The sequence below is a fragment of the Lethenteron reissneri genome, chromosome 47 (assembly GCF_015708825.2).
Source record: "Lethenteron reissneri isolate LAM-NWPU_2019-01 chromosome 47, ASM1570882v1, whole genome shotgun sequence".
Lineage (NCBI taxonomy): Eukaryota > Metazoa > Chordata > Hyperoartia > Petromyzontiformes > Petromyzontidae > Lethenteron > Lethenteron reissneri.
This window is the reverse complement of record NC_083825.1, coordinates 7,401,166-7,419,020: the sequence shown is the minus strand read 5'-3', so window position 1 is coordinate 7,419,020 and position 17,855 is coordinate 7,401,166. Positions and strand designations below refer to the sequence as shown.

Here is a 17,855-nt window from a genome sequence, read left to right as displayed (position 1 = left end):
ATCTTTGTGTCGGGCGGGGAGCGGTCGCCGCAGTGGTTGGTGTACTGCACAACGAACCTCGGATATCTGGCCCTCTGCTAGCGTGATTCAACCGTAAAATAATGAATTACCCGGTGCGGCATATAAAGATCATCAATGGGAAAGACAAAAGAAGCCGCGCGTTTTGCTAACCACCCAATCCCGCATTTACCGTGCAAGCCTTAATAGATGCTCGCTGACAACACTTGTCCTAAAAGTCTAAAAAAGCCATGTGGAATCTTTGTCTTTGTGTGTGTGTGTAGAGCCGAGACGTGGGCATGCAGAAGAAGGCGTACCGCGTGGTGCAGGAGGCGTGCGCGGGCGAGCGTCCCGCGTGCCAGAACTTTGTACTCGGCCACCTCGCGTCTCTGCAGGAGGCGCTGCTCACCTCCCTGCGCGCCACCGCCTCCCCTGCCAAGCGGGTGATGCCCCCACCTCACAACACCGCGTTGCACTCGGCGTCGTGTGGATTGCTGGGAATCGCTCGTCAGGAGCGGTCGATGATTTGGCGATTCTTCTTGGTTTTTTCGGTAAAGTCACGTAGAAGGGAAGTAATAAAATAATAAAAATAAAACATAATAAAATAATTCTCACGACGTTTCGGCTACAACGCAAGCAGCCGTCTCTTCACCTGAAGACGGCTGCTTGCATTGTAGCCGAAACGTCGTGAGAATTATTTTATTATGTTTTATTTTTATTATTTTATTACTTCCCTTCTACGTGACTTTACCGAAAAAACCAAGAAGATGAATCCCTGCAGTCACGAAAGCTTTAAATCGAGATTTGGCGATTGTTGCTGCTGCCATTGGCAGTGGTGCACAAGCACAGTTAACAACAACAAACTCGACACGGTCTGTCAATTGCACCTTGTGTGTGTGGCCTTAAAAGGACACATAATTGGTGACAGTGTGGGCAATAGCCCCTTCCTCATAGCACACTGTCTACATCACAGGTGTGGTACAGGTTTTCCTCGCTCTATGCGAGTTTAGTTTGTTCGATTTCATGCTGCACGTGCGGCTAACCTATTTTGACCCAAAATTCGCTGTGCGGGCGGACGTGGGTCAACATTGTGTGTGTACCGTGTGTGTTCTTGGAACGCATCTACTACAGCATAAAGTGAGAAATCTGTACTTTGTGCATCACAATTGTCACCATGGGCAATATTTTAGTATTTTTTATTGTGGATTCGCTCATTGTAGGTAATAGACGGTAACATATATAGGCAATGCTTTGGAATTGTCTATAATAAACTATTGCTCATTATAAGCATAACCTTGATAACGTTTAAATGGCTGCATCGCAGGGAATTACTCGCTCTAGGCAATGCCTTGGTAACGCCTCATTAGGTGTCGCTCAATGTAGGACACTGCCATAGACTCGCGTGGTCAGTCATACCTTGGTTACCTACTCACACGTGGTGCTTTTCGCTAATTGAATCGCAGGCAGCTGACTACGATTGAACCCAGATTCTGGGCAGTGCCAGCTCGGGGCTCTGCTCCACCTGAGTCACTAGAAAATTGGCGGGGCGTGCGTCGATACAACGTGCTTATTTTCAAACAAACGCAAGGCAGCCATCCGTCGCAGTAAACGTGCAACGTCAGGGCAGCATCGCGTCATCGTTGAGCCCACATTGAGCGCATGGGGCATGTGTTTGCAACAGCTGGCTCAACGTTCCATGTTTATTGGAATGGTATCTCAGACTTTCCCCGTCATGCACGTTGTCGACCATGACGGGCGCTCGCAAACAGCTGTTGCTCTGACAGTTACCAGGCAAAACTGACTTGTGAACGACGCGTTATGTCTGCGTGTGTACGCTTCAGCCCCGCTTGAAGTGCCTGGCCCTGGTGGTGAAACAGCTCTCGGCCGATCGGGAGGACTTCCTGACGGCCATCATCCCCGAGGTAAGACTTTCAACTGACTTTTTAGGAGTGCCACTAGAGGATGCTCGCTCGTGAAATACCCGGCAGGGTATAACACTCCAGAGCTCCACACTGATGGTCAATCCCCGCACACTAAATCCAGGAAGTGAACGCAAATCCTCTCTGCCCATTGTGGCATCTGAACACACTACTCTTGATGTTGCTTAACTCGAACTGCAAAACTTGGGAATCCCCTACCATCGTCTCTGTACCCAAGTTCTTAGAACCATGCTCAATTAAAGAAACTTAAATTTCGATTTAAAGCTTTCGTGACTGCAGGGATTCATCTTCTTGGTTCTTTCGGTAAAGTCACGTAGAAGGGAAATAATAAAATAATATGCATTTTTATTATTTTATTTTTTCCCTTCTACGTGACTTTACTTAAAGAGACTTGTCAACTATTATCTAAAATTCTTAACGGTGCAATCTGTTGCTAGCTGATTGGCATTTTTGGTTTTTGAGTCCTTTGTTCAGCACCCTTGCAGCGGCTTTTAGCTCACCATCCAACAAAAATGGCCATCACATCGTGCGTTTTCAGATGCGCTTCTGTGGCCGTCTGGAATGCTCTTCCGATATTAGGAAGCCACTGCAGCTATGCAATTTTAGATCTAGATCAACAAACTAATTTCCTTAGAACTGCTTTTTGTGTTTAGTTGTTGTCATTCCTCCGCACCTCCGATTAGAGTGTTTTGATACGTATGGTGCAAAAGGAGTTCAACATACCTACACACACCCTCGCAACCATGCGTCTACAGCACCCTGGCGTGCACCAGAGGTCACCCATCCGTGCACTTAACCATGCTCAACACCTCTGGTTGACCTTGTGAGATCTGACGAGGCCGGGCGCGGCCTCGGTGGCTTCGTCACTGCTATGACGCCAACGTGACGGTGTCCGTGTGCCGCCACTGCAGGTCATCCTGTGCACCAAGGAGGTGGCGGTGAGCGCCCGTACCAGCTCCCTGAACTTGCTTGCCGAGATAGGCCACGCTTTCCTGCGCTTCCAGCCCGACGACAAACCAGGTGAGAAGACACGGCGCAAGACGTGGGCAGAGTCTCAATGCTAAGCAGGGAGGGGAGGGAGTTTTCCCATCGACAGTTGTGGATTTGGGTTCCAAGCGATCGTCGTTTGGCAGCAAAGCTCATCTGTGCGCATGTTGGTTTGTGTCCGCGTTAGTAGTTCAGCTTGTTGCGATTCAACTTCTGCTCTTCTACCTCCCCCCACCCCTCCTGTCCCCCCCCCATCCCTATCGATTTGGTAAATTACTGTGATTCGGGGTCATGGTTGTATAACCGTAATATAATATATCATCTGTACTTTATAAAAAAAATATTCCATTTTATGATTAAACTTTTACTGTCCTGTTTGTAGATTTTTGTTCATGCCATCGACCTAAACATAATATCCTCCTCATGCTTCTCATACATGTGGTATAGCCGCTTCTCACACGTACTATTTGATGCAAGCATGGGGAGCATGAGATTTGGTTTTTAATCGATGCCTCATTACATGCTGCGTAACTCCAACCTGTGCTTGGTGGACTTCCCGGTGATATAATTGGCTTTGCCAGTATGTGGCCAATGTTGCGACATTGCCATTCTTTTCAGCTACGCAAGGTTGATTTTCCCAGTGCGTGATGGATTGGGCCTATGCGTGTGGGGTTTGAGTTCAGCCGTGCGTTATTGACATTGCCCCCATGTTATGAGCTCGCGTGCTCGGCCGTGTCCTTTGCTGAGAATGATCGCTGTTGTTTGAGCGGTGTTGACCTCTCCCCTCGTGGGCTGACCTCTCCCCGGGACAGAGGCTCTGCGGCGCTACCTGGCCCTCGTCTACGCCGGTCTTGCCGGCTCCGTCACCATGATCAGCTGCACCGTGCTCGCCCTGACGCGTATCCTCTTCGAGTTCAAAGGTCGGTGATTTCCTTCCCCACTCACACGTGTTTTGTTTCGTCAGCGGCCTTCTCACGCAGGCCCCAGGGCTCAAGTTCAGTTGGGTCTTGTCCAAGTCGGTGACCTGGAAAATATTTCTACATCCAGCACACCACATCCAGTATAACTCTCCGCTATGCCTGTGGCTACTAGTCACGTGCCGCTGCCTCCATGAATTTACTGACCAGTTGCAGCAGCGGCTTTTGGCTGGCCATCGAACAAAGACTATTACCGCATCGCATGCTTTGAGATGCGCTTCTCCGGCCGTCTGGAACACTCTTCCTTCCGATATTAGGAAGCCACTTGAGCTATGCACTTCTAAGTCTAGATTGAAAACTCATTTCTTTAGAACTGCTTTTTGTGTTTAGTTTGTTCTTCCCTCTCGCCTCCGATTATCACGTTTGGCTACGTACGGTGCGAAATAAGTTCAGCACGCGTGCATACATTCTAAAGTGATCCTGACCAATGCGCCCGTCCACTCGCAGACCACCTGGAGGGCAGCGTGCTGTCTCAGCTGCTGTCCAACGTGGTCCTGCTGCTGTCGTCGCACACGCGTGACGTCGTCAAGTCTGCACTCGGGTTTCTCAAGGTCGTCATCTTTGTGACGGACGTGCGCACGCTGGCGCAGCACGTGCAGCTCATCGTAAGTGGCGCCACCTTCCCCGCCCGCCTGCCCGCCTACCTCCCCCCCCCCCCCTTCCAACTCGGACTGTAACCTAACCGACAGATAGCCATATTTAACACGTAGGCGAATTGCCCGATGATGCTGGATGCAATTACCAGCGAAACGTCGTACTACTCAAATTGTAAATGTTGTGGTTTCACGCTTCAACACACCGGTGGGCTAAAGCAGTGAACTATTTGTCTTTTGTCAACGTGACACTTTTTTACTGATTGGTCGTGTCGGGTGGTGGAGGGTTACGACACATTTATAAATAACGTGATCTAAACCCAAAAACGTTGATTATGAAGATAGCCATATAATGAGATTAATAATTATCTTAATCTACATTGCCCACATACACTCCACACGGTCCAGATGTCTGAACTGTGGACGATGTGTTTTGCTGGCCCACCACGAGGTCCTGCAGCAGCCTATAACAACCTGTTGTGCATTTTGACGGCTTGTTGAAGAGCTAACCAGGCTCAATTCTGCTGAGCTTCCAGAAATTTGACGAGATTGGGAGCATTCCTCTTGATTTGGTCACGGGCGCTAAAAGTAATACCTTGTGCAACTTGAACATGAGCAGCAGTGGGCACGCAATAGTAGCTAGGATTAAAATCTTGACTTAAAGCTTTCGTGACTGCAGGAATTAATATTCTTGGGCCTTTCGGTAAAGTCATGTAGATGGGTTCAAAGAAAATAACAAAAAAACTACGACGTTTCGATCGCAACACAAGCGGTCGTCTTCAGGAAAAGGTGGGGGGTGGGGTGTTGCAATTGAAACGTCGTTTTTTGTTATTTTTGTCTGAATCTATCTACGTGGCCTTACTGAAAGACCCAAGAATATGGTAGCTAGGATTGTGTGTGGTGCTTGTCCACTTTATGGCCCTGTGCCTTACCGGCATTCATAGGTGCTCGCTTACATATAATGGGGAATCAACGCCTTGGTATGTCTCGTGTATGTGTGTGTGTCTGTGTGTGTGTGTCTCGTGTGTGTGTGTCTCGTGTGTGTATGTGTTTGTGTGTGTCTCGTGTGTGTATGTGTGTCTCATGTGTGTATATATATATATGTGTCTCGTGTGTGTGTCTCGTGTGTGTCTCGTGTGTATGTGTGTCTTGTGTGTGTGTGTGTGTATATATGTGTGTGTGTCGTGTGTGTCCGCATCACACAGGTGGAGGGCATTGTTAATTGGCGAGACGACAGCAGGAGACATTTCCGCGCCAAGGTCAAGAACATCTTCACAAAACTCGTACGCAAGTTCGGGTGAGTGCTGAGACTTTAAATAGAGCAGCGCGGTCACGGGTCACGGCGTGCCAACGTTCGACTGTCGAACAAAAATCCAAAGCTGTAAATCAATTTTTCTTGTGGTGAACGATTGGCCAGGTGTAGGGGTTGTTTAATCTGTACTGAGAGGTTTGGCTAGACAGGTCATTCATGTTTTCAGTACTTTGTCAATCTGCTGCTGGATGGAGTGAGGTCCTTCTCACACAGTGTTGGTCATGGGGTTTGTTTGACCATACTTCGCCATCCTGGTCAGTGCGAGTTGGTGATCTCGCTGATGTAACCATGGCCGGGAATTGAACTTGGCACACCCAGGTTCATTGGTGCACCACTTTCTCCAGATGTCTTGCTATCATGTAATTATCTGTGTTGGGTTTACCTTGCCTGGAATGTATATTATTTATGGCCTTGTATGTTGGGATGTGTATGATTGGGTTGGTGGATTACATGGATTTGTGAAACTCCCAAACCTGAATATTATGATCATCATCACTATTCACTCATCATCAACACCTGATAATCTTCAGCATCATCTGATCATTATCGTCATCATCATCATCAATATCTGACCATAAAAATTATCATAATCATTATCTTCTGATCATCATCATCACTTCATCATCATCATAAAGGATACTAAATAGAACACTGCGTGCGTGTGTTGTGCGCGCACGCATGGGCAGCTACGAGATGATCGACAGCATGGTGCCGGAGACGTACCACAAGGTGCTTGTCAACATCCGCAAGGCGGAGGAGCGAGCGCGCAAGAGCCGTGCTCTGGGGCACGCGGGCGGTGACGATGACGACGATCATGACGACGGAGACGCGGACGACGCTAAGTCCAGGCGCAGCAGCATCCGGGACAAGTAAGTTGACTCGTCGCCCGCTTTGTCAAGACGTACTGATGGCGAGATGTTAACTCCCTCGCCTGGTGTACACGAGGTCGTGGGTTCGATCCCCACCCTTGACGCCTGCTGTATATTTGGAGTTTGCATGTTCTCTCTCTCTCCCCTTGGTCTTGTGGATTTTTCTCCGGGTCCTCCGGTCGTTCCCTCCAAATTTTGAAATGTGCGTTTAGAGTCTTTGGCTGCTATACATTTCAACATGAGAAGCCACTTCTTTGAGCTTTCATTTGTAGCCAGGTCGCTTCTGAAAAAGAGCTAATATAGTTCAGTGAGCCTTACCTGGTAAAATAAAAAATTGTTATTTCGTTTGTTAAAAAACTTGCCCGCAATAATCGTGTACTAGAGGGGGGATATTTTCAACTTAGCAACAATGTTTAAAAAATATTACTGAATAGCTCGACTTGGTGTCCCGTCCTGATCTTTACCCCATGCTGCTTTGTGTCCTGCGCTCCGCAGTGTGGATCAGCTGCTGGCTGACAGCGACTCTGAGCCGGAGGGTGGCAAGGGGGAGGAGTCTGCAGGCCGGGGCGGCAAGAAGGCCCCGAAAGCCGCAAAGGCCTGGCTGCAGGAAGGCGAGGGCGACGAGCCGCTTGACTTCCTCGACCCGAGCGTGGCGCAGAGAGTCCTGGGTAATAACGAGCGCCGTTATTTACACCGAACCCCCACCACCACTCCCCCATCCCGACACCATCTTGTGTGTTGCGAGATGTTGACTACCTCGCCTGGTACGCAGAAGGTCGTGGGTTCGATTCCGACCCTGACTCCTGCCGCTGTATATTTGGAGTTTGCATTTCTTTCTTCCTGTGGTCGTGTCGATTTTTCTCCGGGTCCTTCAGATTTTCCCTCCACATTTAGAAACAACATGTGTTTTTAGAGTATTTGGCAGCTATGGATTATCACGTGATAAGCCACTTCAGTGAGCTATCATTTTTGGCAAGGTTGCTTCTGAGAAAGAGCTATACAGCTCAGTGGGCTATAGTTGGGTAAGTGAGCGCCCCAGGGCTCACCAACGGTTGCTGTCCGTGTGCTTGCGAGGTGGCTAGGAGGGGCTGGTAGTGTTGTTAAGGGTTACACCTCGTATACACGTGTGGGTTTTCTCCGTGTTCTCTTGTTTGCTCGATCTCTCATCATCGTCATTGGCCAAACATCCCAAGTGCAGACCCCTCTCGAGAAAGTCTTCGACCGTGAACATTGCGATTGAATTCAGCGATTACATGGCGAGACCTTGCCATGGTTAGACACCGGTAAACAACGTGGTTTTGGTGGGTAGGGTTAAGAGGAAGCAATATAACTGGGAGGAATGGTTGACTTTGTGGTGGGATTTCTAGCTCGTAGGTAAGATTACAGTTGAACCTTGGATTGCGAGTAACTTGGTCTGTGAGTGTTTTGCAAGACGAGCAAATTTTTTAAATAAATATTAATTTGATAAACGAGCGAGGTCTTGCAATACGAGTAGTGCGTGTATACGCTTTACCTGCCGAGCGTCACGTGATCACAACTGATACACGAGTGCTTTGCATTACAAACACGTTTCCGGAACGAATTATGCTCGCAATCGAAGATTTTACTGTACCAGGGTAAGGTTTATGGTGAGTTATAATAGGCAAGAAGGTAGGTTTTTGGATAATGTTATGTCAGGTTGACACATGTTAATGTGTGTTCATGTCTTTGTGTGGGTACCTGTCTCAGCCACCAAACCTGAGCAAAACCAGCGCAGTCACGTAAAGCACGACTTCAAGTTCTCTTCTGATGGACGTCTCATCATCCGAGACGAGGAGGAAGAGGAGGAAAAGATGAAGAAAAAGAAAAGGGGTCAAGGTAATATATGTGTGTTTGAGTGTATATTGTGAACCTCTTTCGCACCGTATGTAGCTATCTGTGCTATACTGAGGTGCGGGGGAAGGACAATAAACTAAACACAATAAGCTATTCTATAGAAATGAGTTTTCAAGCTAAATCCAACGACTAACCAGGCCTCAACACTGATAAGTATTTAATGAGGTATGTGTGTGTCTGTATGACATAACTGTCTGGACCACTGGATGTGTTCCGCAGGATTGGAAAGATGCACTGGTGGTCCTCTTTAAGAAGGAGAACTGCACAGACTGTAGCAATTCTAGATTTGAAGTTTTCGTGACTGCAAGGATTCATATTCTTAGGTTTTTTTCGGTAAAGTCACGTAGGTAAAACATCAAAATTAATAAAAATAAAATAAAATTAAAATCACGACGTTTCGGAGGCAACACAAGTCTCCGTCATCAGGTGGGACAGTCACAGCCAGATTAGCTGCATCAAGTGAGGCAATGATTCAAGATGTAATCCCTTAAAAGCAAGTTGAGGGGGGAGGAGAGGGGGGGGAGCTCATCAGCGATGGGTATTACCTTGTTGTCTCGGCATCTCTTGAGGAAGGCCAGCGTCTCGAGAAGCTGTGACTTCTTGTCTCGTCTGTTAAAAACTCTAACAGATAGGTGGAATTCCTCCCCGTAGAGGGCATTAATTCTAGATTTGAAGCTTTCGTGACTGCAAGGATTCATATTCTTAGGTTTTTTCGGTTAAGTCACGTAGGTAAAACATCAAAATTAATAAAAATAAAATAAAATAAAAATCACGACGTTTCGGAGGCAACACAAGTCTCCGTCATCAGGTGGGACCGTCACAGCCAGATTAGCTGCATCAAGTGAGGCAATGATTCAAGATGTAATCCCTTAAAAGCAAGCAGCTAATCTGGCTGTAACGGTCCCACCTGATGACGGAGACTTGTGTTGCCTCCGAAACGTCGTGATTTTTATTTTATTTTTATTAATTTTGATGTTTTATCTACGTGACTTTACCGAAAAAACCTAAGAATATAGACTGTAGCAAATACAGGGGCATCTCCCTCGTGTGCCGGGAAAGGTTCTGGCAAGGATTATTCAATTTCGCCTTACAAGGCACTGAGAAGAGGCTTGCAGTGCCCCAATGTGGTTTTAGGCTAGGGTGGTCCATATTTTCTGTCTGGCTGCTACAGCAGAGGTGTAGGGAACCCAACAGGACCTGCATCTCTTGTTTATTGACATGGTCAAGGCCTATGATACCATCAATAGGCCTGGGCTCTGGGTTGTTCTTTGTGCTTTTGGAGTCCCTGACTCTCTGCTCACAATTATTAAGGACCTTCATGATGACGGGCAGGCCTGGGTAAAGCTACGTGGCCAGGAGTCAAAGCCATTCCCTGTTCACCTTGGGGTGCGACAGGGATGTCCTCTGGCTCCTACATTATTTAACACATTTTTCGACTATGTGCTTCTAGAAGCTTTCCATGTCTGTTCCAGAGGAATCTCTATCCAGCAGTGGATTAATCATCGCTGCTGGCGATGAATGCTAATAAATAATGAGGCCGCCGTCGTGATCGGGGTGTGCTTGTGTGCACGAGACGGCTGACGCTTGCGTGTGTGTCGCGACAGTGGATGAGGATGAGGAGCTCGCGGATATGATGGCGGAGGTCGGCATGCGAAAGGTGAGAGGTTTTAATTCAACTGTACGCTGCTCGGCCGCTCGCTAACGAGGGAACGCAATTAATCGGCATCATACAGCGGATTTTCGGAACAAATAGGCTCGCCGCATATACAGCACATAAAGCTAGGGAAGCCTGTATTACACCAGTTTCTAGACTTGTCTTTAAAGAAAATCTACAAGAGATTTTGGGCACATTTTCCACAGTTTGCTGAAAAATAAAAAAACAAAGGTTTTTGGGGGGGGCGGGGGGGGGGGGGGTGACGATGGCGGGTGACGATGGCGGGTGACCACTGTGTGGTGACCACTGTGTGGTGAATGCTCATCGCGATGCCATCCCTCACGGCCCATGGTGGCGGCGGGTTGGTGTCCCATGCAGAATTCGAGCAACAGGAAGAGGAAGCTGGCGTCGAAGGACGATGACGGAGACGATGGCGCCGATGAGCCCAGATACAAAGGTGCGCTAACGCGTCCGCAGCGTTGGTTTCCACTGGAAGGCCTTGTGGTTTGCTCGATGTGTTCTCTGACACTTGGTCCTGGCGTGAGCTGAATCATTTCTCTGCTTGCAGCTGGTGGAAGTGGTATCCACCGTGCCGTGCGCGGGAAGAAAGAAGCTCCCGGATTTGGAGCCACGTATAAATCCAAGGCAAGTTTTGCACGCACGCTCGTGAGAGCGTGTTTGTGCTCCCTCTCACGCTTGCCCTCCCGCTCGGACACACGCTCGCACCTTTACATACGGACCACATCTTCTTGGTTCTTGCGGTAAAGTCACGTAGAAGGGAAGTAATAATTATTACTTCCCTTTTACGTGACTTTACCGAAAGAACCAAGAAGATGAATCCCTGCAGTCACGAAAGCTTTAAATCGAAATACGTGACTTTACCGAAAGAACCAAGAAGATGAATCCCTGCAGTCACGAAAGCTTTAAATCGAAATACGGACTACACTCGCTCGCTCTCGCATGCTCCTGCTCACACAACTTTCCGCATGCTCTCACACTTGCATATTTACACACGCATTCGCACACTTGCATGTTCATACGCTCGTCCCTCACATGCGCATGCATTTGAAGGTTCGTACAGACACAAGCACACTCGCATACCAAAGACAAAGACCCACCCCCCTCTATTTAGCCTTAACAGACTGTTGGGGCAAGTGCTGTTAGCGAGTAGCACCTACGAAGGCCAGCATGGCACACGAGGGGGCGAGTGGCCAACGCTACGCCCGGCCGCACTTTGTCTGCCCCAGTACTGATGTTTACACAGCGTACCAGGTACTCATTTATGGCCGAGTCGACCAGGGCTACTCAAGTTACCTGGCATGACAGGCTTGGCTGGCAAATGATCTGCATACAATAGCAGATGGCCACTATTAGCAAAGAGTGGATGGCATTTGAGTCAATCAGAAAATCAATGTTGTGTAATTCAATCCAGCCATGCACATTGCGTGTAACCCCGCCTTGCTTCGTGCTAATGTGAGATCGCGTGTGCGTGTGGGTACGTACGTGCTCGTTTCTTGCGACCCGCAGAGAGCAGCCGGAGATGTGAAGAGGAAGGGAAAACCGGATCCCTATGCCTACGTCCCGCTCGACAAGGGACAGCTGAACCGAAGGTGTGCCATTGAAAAAGAAAATGACCATTGTGGTTTTGTAAATTTGTATTCATCTGCAATTGAGGGGTAAGGCTGTTGTTAATCAGTTTAATTCTGGCTAATAACCCGATGAAGCTGGTTTTAATTTCCAGTGGAATTTCACTCAAATTGTTAATGTTGTGGGTTTACTGAAGTAGTAGCTAATTTGTTTCCATGACAAACCTTACTAATTGGCTGTGTTAAGTGGTGGTGGTGGGTTACGCAATCTAACCAAAAAAAAAACCTGTTCATTATAATATCTTTTTTCAATTGTTGGATAGGCAATTGAATCCAGGCAGATTTTAGTAAGGGTTGAACTGATTGGCTCGCGCAAATGTTCCCGCGCGCGCACAGCAAGAGGCGGCGCTGCGACGTCATTGGTTGAGCAGCAACCAATCGTAAGGCACCAGCGGCAGGGCTCAGCAGTCCCCTCCATGGTACAGTTCTACTGGTAGGAACCTCCTGGTTACACCAGCCCACAGGGGATTATTGTGTCCGTCTGTCGTGCATCCAAAAATGGGAGGGGTGGGGCTGGGTGGGGAGGGTGGAGAGGGGCTGGGTGGGGTGGGTGGGGAGGGGCTGGGTGGGGCTGGGTGGGGGGTGGGAGGGGTGGGGCTGGGTGGGGAGGGACTGGTCACCCCGTGGTGCCCTTATAAAACTCAACGTTTAACCTACTCACGCCGGCTTGTGCCCGCCCTCAGTCGGGCATATTTGCGGAATACACCACGCCGCCGTTGACCCTGGCCATTGACCGAGCAACCCAACGTTCCTACCAGCTCCCTCCGCAGGAATGTGTTGCAGATACGAAGACGTGCAAGGGTTGTATGGTATTTGACATTTAAACGTGTGCATCGACAATCTGATCATTGATTTTGTAATATGTATTCCCATCAATAACGCTAAATAAACTAAATTAACTTGCGCGTTACAGTAACTCGAGTTTTAAATGGACGATTTGGGCGTCCGAGAGAAACGGCCCAAAAGGAGATGAAATGCATTGTACATGCTCGTGTTTGTAACGTACGCGTGCATGTGTCCTCGTGTCGCCCCTGTCTCACGATCGTTTCCTGCAGAAAAAGAGCGAAGATGCAGGGCCAGTTCAAGGGCCTGGTGAAGGGTGCGAAGAAGGGAAGCTGCCAAGGGCAAGAGGCAGAATACGAGAAACAAGAAACATAAATAAACCCAATTAAAAACTCACCCCCTACACGCTGTAACTACTTCGACAGGCGGATTGCCACCCCTCAAGATTTGTCATCATTTCTAGTAAAAATCTATATCGAAAACTCTTTTCTTGACAACCGCTTTTTGTGTTTAGTGTGTTGCCTTTCCCCCGCATCTCCAATTAGCACGGTTGGCTACTTGCGGTACGAAAGAAGTTGGAACAAACATACATAGTCACCTATACAGCAAAACCGCCTGACAATCAAATTGGCCTGCAAGGTGGCCAGGAGATGGCTGTGTACAGCGCCTGGTCCCGTGAATCCCTCTTGAGAAAGACCATTGAGTGTTATCCCCGAGGTACCCTCCCGTGTCCTCCCACATGCAGAATACTAGTCAAAAAGGAATTGGCTAAACATCTCTTGCAAGAGCCTTGAGACTTGGTAAGGTTTTCCCGGATAAATAAATTACATTATTATACATTTGTTTTACATGTCGGTAATTTATTGTAATTTATATGCATACATTAACCTTCCCCCTCTGGTCTTCGTTGCTGATTGGCTCACAAGTGACGACGTCACATTTATCTCTCTATTTAAGACCGAAACGGGAGGATTTCTTTATAACTCCGGCTGTCGCCTGATGAGTCTCATTGTAATTACTGGCGCGAAATGTTGTACTCGAATTGTAAATGTTATAGTGGGTTTACAACAACACCGTTGTGCTGTACTAGTAACAAATGGGCATCTGTTGGTTACGTTATATACTTTACTAATTGGGTGTTGGGTGGTGGCGGGTTTAACGACATTTATATTTAACCCAATTCTTTTTTTCATATTAATACGCAGAACACTACCCTCTGGAACCCGGTAACCTCTGTTCAATTCCCAACCATGGCTAAAATCAGTGGCAAATTATACTTTAACTGATTCTTGGCCTCCTTTATCAACCCGCACTGACCATTTTGGTCAAGTATGGTGGTCAAGTACGGTGGTTAAGTATGGTGAAACAACCCCCAATGACTCGCACGGCATCAGGAGGCCATCAAGCAGTGGATTGGCAAAGGGGCCTTGCATGTCTGCATCGTAGCCACTCTGCTGTAACTGGGGGTGGATGACTTATAGACTTGCATTTCATACAGCCCAATAGCCACATTGAAGCCTACAACTTCAAAACATCCCCCAGATGATCTTGATTTGAAGCTTTCGTGACTGCAGGAATTAATACTCTTTGGTTCTTTCGGTAAAGTCACGTAGATGGGAAAATGAATAATAGATCACGACGTTTCGATCGCAACAACAAGCAATCGTCTTGAGGTGAGAGCGAGAAGCATGCCGTTGTGACGAGGCATCATATAGATCCGAGAGGGGGATGGGAGGGGAGGCCGTAACGGGCGAGAGGGTGGGGGTGACATTCTAAGAGGGCTTGGGTGAGAGAAAAAAATTAACCCGTAAAAACAAAGTTTTTCACTATAAATCCTTTATATGCGTGTTCAATGGGCCACAACCCAGCCCACATTGGTCTGAAACGGGCGGCTATAGTCCTCTCGTCCTCTGGCTTGAGATGGCTGCCACCTATGGGTCAGATGATTGCCTGCCACCATTAAGAAATTGGTAATTAAATATAATTTGTTTTTACCTAAGTGTAAAATTTTGAAAAAAAATTTCACGAAAATAAATTGTCACGCACAACGAGTCTTGTGTGCAAAATGTCAGCTCGATTGGATCACGGGAAGTGGGTTAAAAAACGACCGAAAGATTTGCACGGTCGTAAGCAAGCAAGCAAGCGAACTTAATATAAAGGATTTAAAAAGGAAGCTTAGATATACGTAACAAAATTTAGAAATGTAATGCAACTCAGTTGGCTAACACAACAGGTAACAATTTACCTGGTTGATCACATCCTTCAAAAGATTGCTAAATTTTGCATCCATCTTCTCGTTTGAAGCTATGTCTGAGTTGTGTGGAAATCCTCCCCGTAGAGGCGGTTCAATCTGTCACTGCTAGCATCTTACCTCATTTCTTCGGAGCTGGTTTTTGTCTTCAGTTTGTCCTTCACCCGCACCTCCGATTAACACGGTTGGCTACGTACGTTGCGAAAGGAATTCAGCTTACATACATTGGCCTCGCGAATTGGGTACTTAGAGGGAATGTATTCGACTTGCCAAGACCGTTTCTAATTTTACAGCCACGCTCGGGCACTGATCGGGCCTGTTTGTGTTGGGGCGACACGCACGTGTTACTGCGTTATTATTAGTTCGAACAAAACTTTGTTCGTTTAATTTGCCGCCTCCCCAAAATTATTTGAAAGTTATATTGGGCCCTCGAAGGGATAGGTTCCACATCTGGTGAAACCATTGCTCATGCAAACAATCAAATGTACAAACACAAACGTGTCCCCTCCATATTGCGGTGTTTGTCAGGTTAATGTTAATTGGGGCGATTATGCATTGGGTTTCACAAACATCTCTCCTCACATCCTCACCCACTCCACCGTTTTCCAATCGTTTTCATTATTTTTCTTTGGCTGATGTTGAGGTAGAGCAACTACAATTTGACATCGATGTGGTTGAGCTAAATCATTGGATCAGGAGTAGCAGAGTCTTGTATCGCTGCTGTGATGTTTTTTTTAAAATCGTATTTGTGAATCGGGATTTGAGCCGTTATATGTTCCATGGCCTGTTCTGAGTGACCAGTCACACCGGAGATGTTTCAATTTGCGATTTGAGCATCAAGTATCCGCAACTGCTGCCAGGGTCTTTTTCATTGATCGAGTGTAACTGGAAACGTTTTACTGTGGTGGGCTGGGAAGCCTCAATTGCGAGAACACAATTTTGGAATGGTAGCTTTCATCAATTATAATTAAAGCAAAAGTAAATTTTGTTCATTTTATTTATATTTTGGTTTTGTCACGTAGTGCCTGCGGGAATCTTCCGATGTACCGCATATTATTTTATTCCAGTTTTTAAACACCCCCTTTTAAGGCCTTTGTCACTTTACAATATTTCATATTTTCTAAAACGTGTTTTGTAACAAGATACGAGTTTAATCCATCTTACACGTTTGACCAATTCCTTTTTGACATTTATTTTTTGCGTGTGAGGGCATTCACCGTGTACAGTTAAAGTTTAGAAATAAATTCCGTATAGTATACGACGACTGACTGATTCCTTCCTTGGCAAACCTTCATGCCTTTTGATGCCTGTGTTTAACCACCCTGTGTCAATTGGTGTAGGAGAGCGGTTTGTTTTTGGCGAAGTCGGAGAAAGGTGTCATGAACCAGCCCTCCTGAGTTTGATTCCCAACCCTGGCCAAAATCTTAATTGGTCCTGGCCCATCGCCCATAAATAACTAGTCATTTTGGTGAAGTATGGTCAAAATAAGCCTCATAACTGACGCAGTATCAGAAGTTCTATCATGTAATTAGCAAATGTCTGAATAATTAATGAGGGAGAATTGTATTTAGGACACCTACGAGCCTCAATCATCCTTGACCACAAGAGGGCATTTGCGATGTGGCATTGTTGATCGAACTGTGCTGATGGAGAAATATAAAATCATGTCATCTCAGAGAAGACGTGCTTGTATATTTTTGCGTTTAGGTCTTCCCCGCACCTCCGATTAGCACGGTTGGCTACATTAGGTTACAAAATAACTTTAACCTCTATATTCGGTTATCTTTAAAAAAAATTGTCCGAATCTTTTTTTTTTACAATTATGCACACACCGGCCACACTTAAACCCCACTAGTGCAACCGTATGAGCCCAGTGTAACACATTCACCAAGTTACACGACATCTTCATTTATAATTCCAACCAGCCGAACGAATTCACCAACATACTCTCGTCCACCATCTCGCCATAACACACCGGTTATCAGTCGAGCGCACGAATCCCAGTCTTAACACGCCATCCCGTTATATTGTCCCCATTGAACGATTTAATGACTCCGAGAAAAATCCCGAGGTGCACAGTTTCTCCATTCTCATTCATCCATTGTTCCTCGCGTCCACATTTTTTGCGAAAAATATGTGGTCACTGCTTACCTTGTGTGAAAGCATGGCACGTTCATTTTCATATATCAGTATAGCTGCGATCATTTAGAAATGTTTTATGTATTTATGGTTTTGCGATGTTTGATCTTAATTTTGGAGCTTTCGTGACTGCAGGAATTATTCTTTGGTTCTTTCGGTAAAGTCACGTTATAAAGATAAAATAATAAATAAAATAATAGCATACGACGTTTCGATTGCAACACAAGCAATCATCATCAGGTATAAATGAAATAGCAACACAAAATCTAACCAGAAAACTATAGACAGACATATAAGCAGACAGATATCACCAAGATACATAGAGAGAGAGTAACACAGGTACAGAGAGGGAGATCGTCTTTGTGGGGTGGCCTTAAATAGACAGAGGGGGGCGGAGGCAGAGAGAGGGAGGGGTTATAGAAAAAAATGTTTGATCTGTTTCGGCCTTGGTTTGTTTAAAATTATATTGTTAATTATTTTCCCTTATTTCGCCCTTCCACTCGTTGCTGTCCCCTCCCCAACCCTCTCGTGATCCCGAAGGTGCCGCCTCTCTATAGCTGTCACTCATTCCGCAATGCTTCTAGCACGCCCCTACCATCTGAATCATTCTGTTCTGTCACCGGTTTTTTTTACGATGGTCAGCGCCTTGAGTCAAGGCGATATATAAGCATAAATTAGTTGGAATTTAAATAGGTGAGAACTAAAGAGGCCTGGCTCACCAATATTACAAAAGCGAAACATAGGATAAAGTAACAGCAATGAAGCACGAATAATCCAAAGCAAGTCTCAAGATGAATATGAACTAAAGTCATAAACAAGCTCAACGAATGAT

General features: G+C 46.6%; 1 protein-coding gene across 1 annotated transcript in view; it reads left to right on the top strand.

The window, feature by feature from the left end:
* RRP12 (ribosomal RNA processing 12 homolog) overlaps positions 1-16,142 on the top strand; it is a 39,499-nt gene extending 23,357 nt beyond the window's left edge. Inside the window, exons 21-34 of the mRNA XM_061571255.1 lie at positions 282-440; positions 1,839-1,919; positions 2,849-2,957; positions 3,737-3,844; positions 4,349-4,506; positions 5,700-5,791; positions 6,493-6,675; positions 7,171-7,343; positions 8,404-8,532; positions 10,155-10,207; positions 10,583-10,661; positions 10,773-10,849; positions 11,732-11,814; positions 12,906-16,142. Of these exons, the coding sequence (XP_061427239.1) occupies positions 282-440; positions 1,839-1,919; positions 2,849-2,957; positions 3,737-3,844; positions 4,349-4,506; positions 5,700-5,791; positions 6,493-6,675; positions 7,171-7,343; positions 8,404-8,532; positions 10,155-10,207; positions 10,583-10,661; positions 10,773-10,849; positions 11,732-11,814; positions 12,906-13,008 (1,587 nt within the window). The 3' untranslated portion in view covers positions 13,009-16,142. The remainder of the gene's footprint in view (positions 1-281; positions 441-1,838; positions 1,920-2,848; positions 2,958-3,736; positions 3,845-4,348; positions 4,507-5,699; positions 5,792-6,492; positions 6,676-7,170; positions 7,344-8,403; positions 8,533-10,154; positions 10,208-10,582; positions 10,662-10,772; positions 10,850-11,731; positions 11,815-12,905) is intronic.
* The last annotated feature ends 1,713 nt before the right edge of the window (positions 16,143-17,855 follow it).